General features: G+C 62.0%; 1 protein-coding gene across 1 annotated transcript in view; it reads left to right on the forward strand.

Moving 5' to 3' along the window:
* LOC117645965 (death-associated protein kinase related-like) overlaps nt 1-15,275 on the forward strand; it is a 103,061-nt gene extending 87,786 nt beyond the window's left edge. The window contains exons 2-7 of the mRNA XM_034386541.1: nt 8,258-8,470; nt 10,142-10,280; nt 11,941-12,067; nt 12,173-12,221; nt 12,305-12,484; nt 12,577-15,275. Of these exons, the coding sequence (XP_034242432.1) occupies nt 8,258-8,470; nt 10,142-10,280; nt 11,941-12,067; nt 12,173-12,221; nt 12,305-12,484; nt 12,577-13,897 (2,029 nt within the window). The 3' untranslated portion in view covers nt 13,898-15,275. The remainder of the gene's footprint in view (nt 1-8,257; nt 8,471-10,141; nt 10,281-11,940; nt 12,068-12,172; nt 12,222-12,304; nt 12,485-12,576) is intronic.
* Nucleotides 15,276-15,741: the final 466 nt, after the last annotated feature.

Consider the following 15,741-nt stretch of genomic DNA (forward strand, 5'->3'; position numbering starts at 1 on the left):
GAATAGTGCTTTTGGCGCGTCGCTAAGTGTGCCACTCGTGTGTGTGTGTGTGTGTGTGTGTGTGTGTGTGTGTGTGTGTGTCCGCCTTATCGGCGCTGGGAGTGCTCCACGCGGCGCTATTTGCACGACGCTGCTCCACTGCCCCTCGCCGCTCCGGCGATACGGCTCGTCGTGTGTGCTAATTATTGGCAGTGCGCGTTTCAAATCTGGCGCCGCGGGCTGCTGGCGCGCGGCCTTGTATGAGTGCTTTTTGTGCTGCGTTCTGATTGTGTCGCTCGGCGTGGCTTTGGCGGCGGTGGCGGCGGTGCGTTCGTCTCGGCAGGTGTGGCGAGGTCGTCGAGGACATGCGGGTGATGCGCGGCGCCACGCCGACTTATGCGGGCAAAATGGGCCGCGCGGGCGATGGCGCGAGCGCCAAACAAAAAGCCCCTAAGTGGCCGCGCCACGCCAGGCCAGGCCACGCCGTGCTACCGGCGGCAGGCCGGCCCCGCGGCCCCGCCCCGCGACTTGCGACACGCTCGCCGCCGCCCCGCCCCGCCCCGCCCGGCGCTTTGTGGTGTGCCTGGCGCTGCAGCAGGCTGGCTGGCTGGCACTGCATGACCTCGACCGGCGCGTCGCGTCTCGGCGCCGGCTGGCCGCGGAGAAGAGGCGGCGGGGGGCGGCGCGGCGGCACGGCGGCGCGCCCCCCAAGGGACGCGGACACGCCCCTGGGCCCTCGGCTGCAGCCCGCAGAGCGCCGCAGAGCGCCGCAGAGTCCCCTAGACCCACAAATCGGGAAACAAAGTCTGCGTCGGCGGATGTGTGTGCGTGTGTGTGTGCGTGTGTGCGTTTGACCGGCCCGGCGGGCGATTGGCCGCGCACGCCGAGTGGTACCGCAAGGCGTACTACGCCCCCGCCCTGCCGCCCGGCCCGGCGCGGCCCGCGGGTACAGTCCGTGCTGCCTGCTGCTTTGGTGCGTACGGCAGTACGGCAGTACGGCGTCCATTGAGGCTGGGAGATGATTCATTGCCACTGTAATACAGCTGCCGCGCCGCGCCGCGCTCCTCGATGTGGGTCACCGTGCCCGCCAGACACCGCCAGACAGATACGCACTCCGTTCCACTCGGCTGTAATGTCAGCGTGCGGGGCTGGCCGGCTGGCCGATTAAGGCGGACTGCGGCAGCACCGCGACGGCGCTGCCGGCGGCCCCGCCAAGGAGGAGGAGGAGGAGGAGAAAGAAGTCACACGTCCCCTGATTGGCGTGTCGCGGCGTCGCGGCGCCGCATTTCAGCGGTGCCAACTGCGAGCTGCGAAACCGGAGCGCCGCTTTTCCCTCCTTTTCTCTCTCCTCTCGTGTTGTTGTTGTTGTTTTTTGGCGGTGAGCGCTTGCCGGGCGGGTCCGCCATGCCGGTGATGTACGCCCCAATTCGACGGCCGCCAGGACGCCAGGACGGCAGCGCCGCGTGCCGCATGGGTGGCACCACTGCGGTGGCCACACTTTTATTTTATAGTGCACGGCCCGCGCTGCCCACGGGCCAGCCGGGGATCGCGAGCTCGACCCAGAGACCCAGGGACACGCGCTGCCAGGCGCTGCCCTTTGGCACGGCCGTGCGCTAGGTGCGGCCCCCTGTGTGTGAGCGTGTGTGTGTGTGTGTGTGTGTGTGTGTGTGTGTGCGACACGTGCCGGCCATCAGGGGCCCGTGACGGCGGGGACACAACTCCCTCCCTGCGCCCTGCCGTCTTCGCCGCCGTGCTGCAGTGCCGCAGTGCCGCATTGCCCCGATAATCCCAAGTGTTCCACCGCCTCTAAATCCCTCGCCGCCCCGTGAAGAGCCAAGGGCCCCGTCGAGGGCCCCGCCGAGGGCCCCGCCGAGGGCCCCGCCGAGGGCCCCGCGACGCCTGCTTATGGCGAAAACGTGCCGCCGCCGACGGGGCCCTTCACGGGGCCCTTCACGGGCCGGCGGCGCGGCCTGGTGCCCTTCCCGCCGAAAAGATTTCCCTTTCTCACCCCTCCCCCTTTTCTCTTGCCCTTGCCGCCCTCACACACACGCTCACTCACTTTCCATCGGCGGCACCTGTTGGCCCCCCGAAATTGACGGCGGAACTCGCATCGCTTTTGGCTCGTGGGTTTGGCGGTGTGACTTACACGCGCGGTGCGTATACGTGCGCTCCCGAGGCTCCCGACGAACCGGTGCGCGCACACACACACACGCACACACACACAGCACGGAGCACGCACAGGCCGAGAACGGGCAAGCGGGATGAATGGGACGGAACAAACAAACAGCGGGCCGAAGCAGAAGAATTTCCGAGAATTTCAAGTTAAGGAAATGGGAAGAAGAAACGCAGTCTTGTCTCGCGCCACGACGAGGCGCCTGGTCCAAAATCAAGCTTAAAAACGAAAGTTTTGTTTTCTCAAATTTATTTTCTTGGGTGCTCGCGGTATGGACCGACTGTCCTGTAATCGACACCAAGGGGAAGCGGGGCATTGGTGGCTGGGCGGGCGGCGCCTCACGTGCCGACGCGTTTGTGTGTGTGTGAGTGTGTGTGAGTGTGATCACGCGACTATGAGAAGTTGCAACAAATGCCGCCCATGCCCATGATTTACCGCGGTGGATTCCCCTGACAGCCGCGGGGACTGCCCTTAAAACCGAGACGGGTTTTGGGTTCTCTCTCTTCTCTCTCTCTCTCTCTCTCTCTCTCTCTCCCCCTCCCTCTCTCCCCTCTCTCTCCCCCTCTCTCTCTCCTCCTCCCTCCTTCTTTCTCTCTCTCTCTCTCTCTCTCTCCCCTCTCTCCTCTCTCCTTTTCTCCCTCTCTCTCTCTCTCTCTCTCTCTCTCTCTCTCTCTTCTTTTTTTTCTCTCTCTCTCTCTCTGGCTGTTCCTCCTGGCCTGTCCGTTTTGACACAGGACCGAAACGAAGCCAGCGTGTCTTGCCATCGGAACGGAATGGCAGTTTCGGCGCGGTCCCACGCGACACGGCATGGCAGCCGAGTGCTGCTTTCGTCGCTCTGTCTCCCTCGCACTCATCGGGCGTGTTGCGGGCCTGCGGGTGAGCGAGAGAGACGACGACAAAGCGCTGCCGCGGTGCGGGCGGCACGGAGCGCCTTGCGAGCCAGACAGGCAGACCCGCCACACAGCCGTGCGCCGCGGGCCTGCATCCAACCCGGCGCGCATTACCATTACCACTACAGCCCGGCGCGCACCGACACACATGCACACACAAGGCGCACTCACACACACACTCACACACACACACACACGCACTCGCACTCTCGGTCGGGTGGGTCGCGAGGTATCGCCTTTCGGCCGCGCCGCTGCGCTCGTGACTGGGTGGAAAGGGAATCCGCAACAAGCTTGGCGCTATCGAGAAGAGAGAGAGAGAGAGAGAGAGAGAGAGAGAGAGAGAGAGAGAGAGAGGAGATGGAAGGTATCTATCCTGTCCGTCTCTCTCACTCACTCACTCACACTCACACACACTTGCTATTGGGGGCTGCGTGCCCCGCTCAGGTGGCTCCAACATTCTCTCGGTCCCCGCGACGACCCTCCAGGTGCGTATAAACGTCCCGTTTGGCGCGGCCGGCGTCCATGGCGGCATGGCGATGCGGGCCGCGCGTCCATCGCCGCATTTGCAAACTGATAAAGTTATTGCGGCGCCGAAAAGGTCACGGGAGGGGGGCGGGGCGGGGCGGGGCGGGGCGGGGCGGGGCGACGCCCCGCGGACGCGCGCTATGTAGGCCGGGACGCACTGGACGCGGCGCCTCGAGGCGTTCCCAGGCCCGGTCACCTCATATTGGCTCGCCCCGCCTCGCCCACCCACCCCGCCCGCCCCCCCCGCCCGCCCCCCCGAGAGAGGGGGAAAAAGAGAGAGAGAGAGAGAGAGAGAGAGAGAGAGAGAGATGGATGGCGGTGTCGCCGCGGTGGGCGCGCGGCGCGCAGGGAAAGCACTTACCTGCTGTACATCTCGAAAAGTACTGCCAGCGGCTGGCGGCTTGCCTCGGCCTGCCTTGGCTCGGCCTCACTTGTAGTGTAGGGTTGGGGCCGCCCCGCCGCCAATCCCGGTGCTAGATGTTTCATCCCGGAATCCCGGACACGGGGAGGGGGAAGGGGAGGCACGATGCACGCCGTACAAACTTATAACAATTTTTTGGAGTTTTATTTCGTAAACGGTTGGAGATTTCTAAGAAGGGATAAACTAAAATTCAATTTTAAAAATTTAAGTACTAGTCTTGTGTGGCACGGCCCGGCAGGCCGCGGTGACCCACTGGCCGGGGTGCCGTGCGTGGTACTGTACGTTGTTCGTTGTTCCCCTATGGGACGTCGTGTCCAGCGGATTGTCCACTGTCCACCACGCAGCCAGGCCAGCCAGGCCAGTCAGACCTACATGGCCGGCACGGCCGGCACGGGTCACGAGTCCTATGCTGCCGTGCTGCAGCCCGCGGCGCCACTGGAATGTCCAGGCGTCCTCCGTCCAGCCAGTGCTCCAGCGGGCCTGGCGCTGGAGGCAGCCGGAGGCTGTGGCAGTGTGGGCCCGCCGCCGTGCCACTTCCGACGACGCGAGCCCGCAGGCCCTGCGGACAAGCGCCTGCAGCCAGGGCCTCTGGCAGCGGTGGGCAGCGCACAGTGGGCCAGGAGACCGGTGGAGGCAGCCAAAATTCTAGACGCGTTTTCAGCTCCAGAGTCGCTTAACAGAACTCGAACTTTATGTGTGATTCCTCGTTCGGAGAGCAATCCATTGGTGCGGTCACTCGTTCGGTTCAAGTCTCATTTCGCGACTCTGGAGCTCAAAACGCGTCTAGAGTTTTGGCCGCCTCCACCAATCTCCTGGCCCACTGTGCAAAAGCTTCCTGGCGGCGTCCTGGCGGCGTGGGTGGGAACAGGGATTGCTGGGGCGCTGGGGCCTAACAAGGAAGGGCCCGGCGCGAGGCTTGCCGATCCATCATCGCCCCACCCCGGAGATGTCCACCTGTCCGTCGGCCAGCCGCTTCCAATCTTGATAGACTGTGGCGCGCGTTTCAAAATCCGCCGGCACGACCGCGCCTTTGCATGCGGCCCCGTCTCTCTCGCACCCATGCCGGACTTGCCGAGCGCCCCGTGAGTGCGAGAGAGACAGAGCACCGCCGCGGTGTGCGGAATCGCTGCAGGCTGCACGACGCCGCCAGATGGCAGTGCAGCAGCCGTCGCGCTCTTTTTTTTCCCGCCTCTTTTTCCACGTGAGACGTTCTTTGGGCTATCTGTTGGTCCTTCCCTTCCGCCTGGCCGCTTGGCGCCGCTTGGCGCTCGCCGCCGAGTCAAGACTCCTGGAGTCGCCGGGCCGGCTGGCCACATCGCCACACCGCCGTCGTGGATGTCGTTACAGTTGTGCAACGTGCAGCGGGCTGGCTGCTGGTTGGTTGGCTCCCTCGGGCCGCTCGAGGAAATGTTCAATTTTGGTGGCGTTTTTGTGTGCACGGCTTGCTTGGCTCGGCCGGCGGGCCGCGGCGGGCAACGCAAGAGGCTCGTTATCGAACCGCTGACCCGAGTCCCGCAGTCCCGGACGCCAAGCCGCGGCTAGCGGCCACCACACGCGGTCACGGTAATAACACCCTGGGCGCGGGCACGACGGCGACGGCCCCGGAAGGTGGCGACCTGGGCCCTGGGCCTCCTCCTCATCCCCCTCCTGCTCGTCCAGGCCGCCGCCGCGGTACCAGCCGAGCCAAGCGCGCTGCTGCGCTGTCCAGTAGTGGTCACTCTGCTTCCTCAGGGACTGATGGGTCACTTTGATACCGGCGTGCCCGGTGCCCGGTCCGGTGCCAGGGCTGGCGGTGTGCCGCGGAAGCCTGGCTGGCCTGGCTGGCCAGCGCTGCACAGTGGGCCAGAAGACCGGTGGAGGCGGACAAAACTGTAGACGCGTTTTGAGCTCCAGAGTCGCTAAACAGGCCTCGAATCGAACGTGTGACCCCACCCATGGATTGCTCTCTGAAGGAGGAATCCATTGGTGGGGTCACACGTTCGGTTCGAGGCCCCTTTAGCGACTCTAAAGCTCAAAACGTGTGTCGAGTTTTGTCCGCCTCCACCGGTCTTCTGGCCCACTGTGCGCTGCCGGGCTGACCGGGTAGCGCTCGCTGGCTGGCACTCGCTGGCATCATCGCGCCCCAATGACTGAATGACACTGGAAACAGAAAAACAGGAACAAGAAAACGGCAACTGCGGCGGCGGGTTGCACGCGTTGTGCAAGGAAGCCGTTGGAACAGGAAGCCTGCTCGCCGCGCGTGTCGCGTCGCCTGGCCTCTGCCGTCGTTCCGCCACTGTCGGTGGCACATGGCTCACGCCGCCACGCCGCCACGGCACATCGGAAAGGGGTAACTGCAGTGTGGGCCACACAGTCTCCAGTCGCCAGGCCGGCCATTTCTGACGCAATGCCCTGTTCTTGCCGCGCAGTGCGGCAGTGCGACGCTGAGACTCGCCGTGCGGGAGGAGACGGCGTCCGCGGTTTGTAACGCGCGGCGCAGCGCTCTAAAAAAATATAAAAAATACTGCAGCCCCGCAGTTACTCGAGCCCCGCGTGTGTTGACACACGGCTCCGGACATTAGCCCCTGCGCTCCCGTCGGCCCAGCCGGTCTCATCGTAAAATAAAAGGCACGCATTGTTTCGAAACGCGGGACGGGACGCGCGCCGCCGCCGCCGCCGGGACTCGAACCGCTGACCTCGCTGTTGGCCGGACAAGTGCAGTGGCCGAGCTGTGCCGGGCTGTGCCCTGCTAAGGCCCGAATTCATTGCCCAGCCCAATAAGCCCGGGGGCCGCCTATTACGTGGTGACGCAACGGAAGCTGCGTGTAGTGGTGCTGCCGGGCCCTTGCAGCGGGCGGGGCGGGCGGGGCGGGGCGGGGCGGGGCGGGGCGGGGGGGGGGCGGGGCGGGGCGTCCTCCTCTCAGTGCCCGGTCGGCCGGCCTGCCGGTGCCTGACTGGCCAAAAGGCCCAAAGGAAACTGATTTCATCAATCCCCCTTTACTTTGTCACAGTCATCGCAACGGCAGCGCAGTTTAGCGCCCCCCCCCCCCCCCCCTCCTCCTCCTCCTCCTCCGGCAGGACGTGGACGCGGTACTGATTCTCCCGCTCATATTCACGCGCGCCGCCTGACCTGTTGCCTGGTGTGTGTGTGTGTGTGTGTGTGTGTGTGTGTGTGTGTAAATAAGGGCCGTACGCGCTCCACGCGTTGGGCAAGAGTGGGCCGGCGGTGGCGGATCCAGGGGGGATTGATTGGCGCGAATGCGGCGTTGTTCGGCGGGGCAGGGCGGGGCAGGGCCTGTACGGTGTGCCGCGCCGCGCCCTGCCCCTGCCGTCGTTCCGTGCGGACGACAGTTTGAGAAATGATGAAGACGGTGCCGTGCCGCGCCGTGGCGTGGCGTGCCAGGACGGCAAAAGGCGCGTCGGATCGCGGTGGATAAAAGGATAGCGGACGATGAGGCGGCCGGGCGTTAGGCGAGGATTAGTTGCTTCGGGCCTTCGGGTACTTTGACCTCATTTCCTGTCCGACAATGCAGTGGCCGTAGGGCGGCGCAGGACTGGCTGGCTGGCTCGCCGCGGCGGGGCGTGTAATTTTCGTGCGCGACGTGGCCGTGGCGGTACTGCCGCGAGTGCGGTAGTGGCGGTGGTCAGCAGGCTGACTTACAGTGCGGGCCCCCGCCCCGTGAGTGCGAGGGAGGCCGAGCCGCCGAGCGAAGAGCCACCGTTCGGAATGAGCCAGTGGCATTGGCCCACAACTCGCCATATCGGCCGCCGTAACCCGGCCGCCCTGGCCGGCCGGGCTGGGGCTGGGCCGGCTGGGCGAAGTCGCGATTGTTGTGTATTCGCTCGACTCGGTGCGGCGTCTGCCCGGCTTCGATTCCCGGCCGCGGCGGCGGAATTTTCTTTTTTTGCCGGCGTAATTAGGCCCTCGCCACCGTGGGGGGCGGGCCTGGCGGGCCTGGCCGTCCGCCGGGTCCGCAGGAGGAAGTCTCATTTGGGAGTTAAATGCACCGCGATTGCGGCAATCGCCTTCACTTATCTCTGTTGAAGCTGGGCCTGCTGGGGCCGGGCCCTGGCTGGGGCCTGACGGCGAGGAAACATGATCCAGTGCCTCGACTTGCCGTGCGCGCTTTGTCACAATGAATAGGAGACATTACTGTGGAGTTTGCGCCCCGCCGTGGCCCCGCCCCGCCCCGCCCGCGAGCGGCTGGCGGCTGCTGCAGCCTGACTGCACACAGCGCACTGCAAAAATAAGACTCACGCTAAACTTGTTCTTCCTCTCTTTCCTTCCAGGGGCAAGTACGCGACGGTGCGGCGGTGCCGGTGCCGGTCGACGGGCCAGCAGTTCGCCGCCAAGGTGGTGCGCAAGCGACGCCGCTCCGCCGACCTCCGCGCCGAGATCCTCCACGAGGTGGCCGTGCTGGACGCGTGTCGGGGCTGCCCCCGCATCGTGCGCCTGCACCGCGTCTTCGAGTCCCCCGGCGACATGGTGCTGCTGCTCGAGCTGTAAGTACGACCTCTGCTCTGCATGGTGCTCGCACTTGGCAACTTTGGCAAGTTTCGCGACATTCCCTCCCCCCTTAACCCGTCTCTGGATCCGCCCTTGGTTCGACCACGGCGGTAGGCCTCCCCTCGGTGCGCCACCGTGGTACCGTGGTGCGGCTTAGCGGGACTCCCACTCGACCGGTAATGCGAGCCCGACACACTTACACGCACACACACGCGCGTGGAATGGCGGGACATTAAAAAGGAACCAGCCTTGGATCGATCTTCGGCCACGCGTCTTAATTCTCTGAGCCGAATAAGCTTGATGGGCGGCGCGGCGCGGCGCGCCCTGGCCTACCTTGTTGCTCTTTTTATGACGACGTTACTCTTACGGCCCTGGCCGTCGGCCCCGCTGCCCGCCCTGGCGAATTTGATTCTGCCTTTTGTTGACGGTGGATGGCTGAGCCATTCGCCGGCGGGACGCTGGCCAGTCGTGGCCGGCCCGCGGCGAGCCCCCCCCCCCCTCCACCCCTCCCCGCTGGCCGTCGTCGTCCTCGTGGCCGCGTGGATGCGAAGGTCCAGCGAGCTAGTATTTACCACCAGAGGGCGTTTCGCGGCGCTCTGTCTCTCTCGCACCCCTACGGGATGCCCAATGCGTGCGATAGAGACAGAGCGAAGAACCGCTGTGCGGAAACAGTCAGACAGACAGGCCCGGGCGGGCGCAGTGTACCAGAGTCCTAGAACTAAGGGTGGGTCCTAGGATCCGACGGCCCCGGCGGCGGCAGCGCTCGCGACGCTGCCTGCTTTGCATCCGCGAAGTCAAGTCTTCCTATCCACGCAAGCCCCGCGCAAGTGGGTCACAATGTCAAGCAAAACAATGTAAGTTTATTGCCGCGTGCGTGAGGGAGGCAACGCAGCGCGGCAGTAAAGCCCGCCGCAATCCGTCTTAGCAGTGCGCCTAGGCCTAGAGAATAAAAAACAACGGAATAAAATTAAATGTTCGAAAAAAAAAGCTTTCTCTTAAGTTTCGAGGTCGCGGGCCCGCGGGCCTGCAGTAAGTCGGTCGAGTAGCTTCGCCACCTGGAGCCGTTTGAAGCGGTGCCAGTCGGGTTGCCTACGCCGCCATTGGCAGGCGCACCGAGCCGCGACGGATTCTCCAGTTTGGCAGTCCCGCCGCGGCAGCCGTCATTTTTTTCCAGAGTAAATTTAAGATTCTTTGGCCGGTCGTCCGTCTTGGGGGCACATTCACCAGCCAGGCTAGCACTGCTGGCACTCCAGCCGGCCGTCTGCAGACTGGATCTGAATGCCTGCGAGCGAGGCCTGCGCGGCCTGCCTGCGCCACTTGGCGGTGACGTCACCGGCTTCACAATTAGAGGCTATTGAGGGGCCTAAGCGAGCAAAGACGCCCACCGGCAAGCCGCTCAGGTGAGCGCTCACACACACACGCACACGCAGAGCGCGGACACACATACACGTGCGGATATCTGCGGTGGCCGCCTTTGCACTGCGAGGTGACTGTGTGAGTTAGGAGCTTCGTTGAGGGGGCGAACCTGAAATACGCGACAGGCAAATCGGCCCGTCCGTCCGTCCTTCCGTCCGTCCGGCTCGGGCTGCCGGCCGGCCGGCCGGGGATCGGAATGTCGTCGAAAAGTGTTTCGCTGTTTCACACTTTGATGTTTGTTGTTCCGCCAGGGCTGCGGGCGGCGAGCTCCAGATGGTGCTGGACCGCGACGAGGTGCCAGAGGAGCGCGAGGTGGCGCGCCTCATGCGCCAGATCCTGCACGGCCTCATCTACCTGCACGACATCAACGTGGCGCACCTGGACCTCAAGGTACCACTTGTACCCTTTCTCTCCATTTTCTCCAGTTCTTTTACTCATTTTTTTATTTATTATTTTTGGAGCGGCGCTCGCAGTGATTTTCTGCGCGAGCCGAGGGTCCTCTCCCAGGCACTCGCAGTGTGTGTGTGTGTGGGGGGGGGGGGGGGGGGGGGGGAGCGTCGCGACGCCGCTGATGAGAGCGACGCCGAAGCGACGCCCGCTTGATGGCGGAGTTTGATTTGCGACGGGGAGGGAAGGGCCAGCCCCGCACGGCCCCGCTCGGCGTCGCGCTACTGTGTTGACTCTAGATTAACGCAAACAATTTATGTGCGCGTGTGTGCGTGGCGGGGTGGGGTGGGGTGGGGTGGGGGTGGTCGGGGTCACGCGGTCCATGGGGATGAGGGCGAGCGTGTGCCAGACGACACCAAAAGACACCCCTTTGGGTTTCTCTGCAATGCAAAGGAAGCAAAGTCGTGGTGCTGTGCGGTGTCCCGCGGCCCGCTCTAAGATTGTGCTTCTGTCTCATTTCCCACCCTCGCGGCTTCTTGGGTCATCGTTGTTTGTAGTGTTTTGTGGGTTTTTTTTTGGAGGGGGCGTGTGGCTTGGACACGATTGCGGCGGCAGCCGAGCCATCTCGCTATGAATAATGGCCAAAAGCAATGAGTGTCGCCGAGGCCGGGAGGGTGGCGATGGGGTGCGTGAAGGCGAGGGGGTTTTCCTCGCCGCGCAGTGGGAGCCATGCTTTGTCGCACTAATTCTCTCCGTCCCTCTCGCACCCTTGCGGGCCGCCGCGTGCGCGCGAGAGTGTCGGAAGCGTCGTCCGGAATCATTCCGCCGCGCCGCGCCGCGCTGCTGTTTATGGTGCGGGTTGAAATTTCACGCTGCGCTCCCGATTATTATTGACCCTCGTTCCTCTTCCTCCCCTCGGCGCCGCGACGCGTGTTTGCGTTGCGGCCGAAAGTAGCAGACAGAGGCTGGAGTAGGACCGCTGTGGAGGGCAGGGCCACACTGGGCCACACGCGCGAACCCCGGTCCAACCGGCCGCCGCGTCGTTCCTGGTCGTTCCGGATCGTTCCTGCAGAGCGATTCAGAAGAAGTTTGTCGCTCTGTCTCTCTCGCACCCTTACGGAGAGCCCCATGAGTGCGAGAGAGACAGAGCGACGAAACGACTCTTGTGAACCTGAATCGGGCGGCGGGTCATTCGCCGCGCGGACCGCCAGACCACGTGCCCGCGCAGCGCTACGCAGCGCGCCTCGCCCGCAGCGCAGCGGCGCACTCGGATTTGGGTCAATGGTTGATTTTATGTTTCCTGCACGCACGCACACACACGCGCGCGCGCTCGCGCGGACCCCCGAAACGCATGATTGCAATATTGATGTTGTGCTGCCGGGCCGGGTGCACCCTCCCCGCGGTCTGGCCGCCGCGTGCCGGGGACCGTCGGGCCAGGGGAAGGGGGGTCTTGGAGGGGGCAGAGTCGCGAGTGGCCCGTGTTCCCCAGGACGGCCCTCGGCGACAGATGGCACGGCCCGATGAGTTTATTCCCCTCGGACGTTGACGACTTACCTAAAATTGCAGCAAGGATGCGTGCAGGGGGAGGGGGCGAAACCGGCATACGGAAATCGGCGGCGGTAGCGCTGCAAACACTGTCCTCTCCACTGTCCTCTGTCCGCAGCCGCAGAACCTGGTGCTGACCGGCGACTTCCCCGACTGCGACGTCAAGCTGTGTGACTTCGGCATCTCACGGTACCTCAGCGAAGGCGCCGACGTGCGGGAGATCTTGGGCACCCCCGACTACGTGGGTGAGTACGGCGCCGAGTTTACTTGAGAGTTGTGAGTACACCATCACCCCGAGCAATGGTCGAGCGTTGGTCTGAGCCCACCGTGTGTTCTTTCTGTCCCTACAGCCCCCGAGGTGCTCAACTACGAGCCCATCAGCCTGGCCACGGACATGTGGTGAGTTGGACATGCCGCCATGCGCGGCCTTTGCCCTCGGCCGCGGCCGTCACGGCCTCGTCACGTTCACGTTTCTGCCGCAGGTCCGTCGGGGTGCTCCTGTACGTGCTCCTCACCGGGTGCTCGCCGTTCGGCGGCGAGACGAAGCAGGAGACCTTCTGCAACATCTCGCAGTGCCGTCTGGACTTCCCAGACGATCTGTTCGAGGATGTTAGCGACAACGCCAAAGACCTGATGCGCAAGCTGATTGTCAAGGATCCTAAGTGAGTGTCCGGCCGTCCAGGCCCGTCCAGGCCTGCGTAGAGGTGTCGCGCGGGGCTGCGTGAAGTGACGCACGTTTGTTTTCTTGTTGCAGGCACAGACTGAGTGCCAGCGAGTGCCTACAGCATCACTGGTTCGCCGGGCAGGGCCGCGTGGACCTGGTCCTGGCACCGAGCACCACGACGACGCCGAGCACCCCGAGCACGCCGCCCGTCCGGAGGCACAGCGTGGCGTGTCCCTCCTCACCGCCACCCCTGCCCACCACGCCGCCGCCCACCGCCGCCAAGACCACCACCACCACCACCACCCCGCCCGGGTCGCCGACGGCGCCCTCGCGGCGGATACCCGCCACGGCGAAGGACAGCTTGGACTCGCGGCGGACGAGGGAAGGTCCTTGCAGGTCGCAGTCGGCACACGCGCTGGTGTCGACGCCGGCGTCGCGGCGCTTGGCATCGGCCGACAGCCTGGACGCGCTGGACGCGCTGGACCGGCTGCCGTCGGCGCAGTCGACGCCACGCAGCGGCATCAGCGCCGTGCGCCGCAACACGTTCCTGCGCAACATGGAGAGCATCGCCAAGAGGCTGTCCGTGACCGGCGACGCCGAAGTCCCCTCCCCCGTCGCCTCGCCTCCCAGGACGCCCACCAGGACGCCAAGTCGCACTGCGGCGCGCGCCACCGCCATGCAGACGATGCCCGTGCGGAGCGTGAGCGTGGAGGCGCCCAGCGGGCAGGCGACGTCGACGGCCACCTCGGCGTTCACACCGGGACTCGTCGGGCTGGCCACCTCTTCCGTCGACCTGAGGTCGGACGTGCTCGCCAGGGACTTGCTCGCCAAGGACAAGGAGGCCATTTTCAAGTACCGGAAGGTGTTTGTCCTGGAGGATGTGGACGCCGACGACCTGGGCGCGCTGTCGCACCTCCCCCTGTCGTCCATGTCACCGCCGCCCTCCATCAACGGCTCCACCGGCTCGTCCGTGTACTCGGACACGTCCATCAGCGACTCGAGCAGCGACACGGTCAGCGAGCTGTCCGTGGACTCGTCCAGCGACCGCTCCAGCATCATCTCCCTGGACCACGACGAGGCGTACCCCTGGGACGTGGCCATGGGCTACCGGCTGGGGCTGGGGCTGGGCCCCGCGTCCGCCACGCGCCTCAGCTACAACGTGTGGGAGCGCCAGGGCCAGCTGGCCAGCTCGGCTCCCTCGGCTCCCTGGGCGCGCTGGGCACCCTGGGCCCGCGGCCCGCCAGGCTGTTCCCCAGGGAGTGCAACGGTTCGTTCGCCCGCGCGCTGTCCCGCTTCGCCACCGAGCCCGAGGACAAGGCGCAGGGCTTCGACGGCCAGGGCCAGACCGCGGGGGACGCGAGGCCGAGGCCGAGGCCCACGGCCATGTCGGTGCACAACAAGCCCATCCTGAACAAGCTGGCCCTGATGCAGACGGCCATGAACAAGGGCAAGCGCTGCGGGCTGGAGCTGATGCGCGAGAAGAACGGCAACCTGGTGGTCATTAGGGAAATTCGGGAAGTGAAGCCCGGCGGCAGATACGCCCGGTTCAGCGAGGTCAAGTGTGAGTCTGTCCAGTCGCGGATCCGCAAACTGCAAGTTCAGGGCGCAAAGTCATAATTAGTGAACTTTTGTTGTCATGTGATTTTTACTTAATTTGACTTAGATTAGGTGTATTTAATTAATCTAAGGACTCTTGTAGAATATGGGACCATATTTAAATTAACTTATTGTGACAATTCTCTGCATTCCTTGGTGAAACTTGGATTTTGTGCTTTGTGTGTGATTGTGTGAATGTACGTATATGCATGTACCAGAGGAGATGTGCAAACAGTTTGTATCAATAATGAAATCAAATTGTGGACATGTACCAGTCACGTGTAGCTAAATTTTCAGTATATGGAGACTGCTTTAATGAAAGTGTTTTTATGCCATGGATATCTTCTGTTTGCACATCTCGGGATCAGCCATACATAGTATACTTAAGCTTTCATGAATCTGTGTGTTCTGTGATTCAAGTTCTAAATGACGCTATGCTTTGAGAAAATCAAAAAATGACCAACTTTTCATCATTGCCTGTAATCATCACTTTTTAAGCAAGTTCACCAAATAAATGTTGAAAATATTGTGAACATTTTAATAAGTGAATGATGATACTTGCCATTTTAGCAAGGAGTGGTGTTAAAATTTTTCTATCTTCTTTTTTAAGAAAACACCTAAGTTTTCAGGAATAATTATTTTGGTGTTGTAAAGTTGTTTTTTCCACCCTCCAACATAAAGTGTACTCATGAACTGAATATCTCTGTTGTCTATATGTGCCCTTCTGTAACATAATGCTAGTCATTTTCCCTATTATAATTTTTATGTTGTACAGTCCTTTTTTAAATTTTGTTGATTTGTTGATGCGTGATAAGATAAACATTGTGTACAGCATAAGGTTCAAAGGTCAGAAGCAGAGACAATTTTTATGCCTCTTGTGCAAAATGCTCAACTGTTAATATTTTATATGTTACTCAAAGAAAACTGATAAATCCACAAATTATACTCCCATTCATAATTCTTGGAACAATGTTAAGAGTAAATGATCTTAAAAAGTTCATAATTACCCGTATTTTGAAAACAGCTTGCAAGGCATTTTTCCATAATGACATTTTATTTTATCTTTGCAGTGCTTTTAGTCCCTTTGAAGGACTATTGGATTTCATTTTGAGGCTCTGTCAATGTCTTGCTGTAAAAGTCTGTGTATTCTAGAAGTGACATAAATATATTTTGAACAACAGCTTTGAAAAAAACTAGTCTCCTTATTTCTTTCCCTGATTCCACGGACATGCGAGAAGCGGTGTTCAAAAATGGCCATTGCTAGCTTGGGAAAAAAAAGAAGTGTGCCTTTTTACCTTCTGCGCTAGGTCACCTTGCAACTTCCATAGTGACCGGTAGTGATCGAAAGACTTCTAGGCGCATAATCGGAACTGTAGATCCACTAGATTAAAAAAGCCGACCATAACAATAGTCCCATCTGGCGACCCTGTAGTACACGGTAGAACTCAGTCACCAGTCCTAGTCCCGTCATATTCCATCTTGCGCCATCACTGCTGTCCCTGGCTCCTTTCTTGATTTGAGCTAGCCAGTAAGAGTGAGGGCCCCCCACCCCAACCTCCGGTGCGTCCGAATGTGGAACCTTTCGAAAACCCTTTTGAAACACGCTATTGAATGATACGAGTGCCAGGCGGTTACGCATGCGTTCCACTTCATAACTTT

Source organism: Thrips palmi, unplaced genomic scaffold (genome assembly GCF_012932325.1).
Source record: "Thrips palmi isolate BJ-2018 unplaced genomic scaffold, TpBJ-2018v1 HiC_scaffold_19, whole genome shotgun sequence".
Classification (NCBI taxonomy): domain Eukaryota; kingdom Metazoa; phylum Arthropoda; class Insecta; order Thysanoptera; family Thripidae; genus Thrips; species Thrips palmi.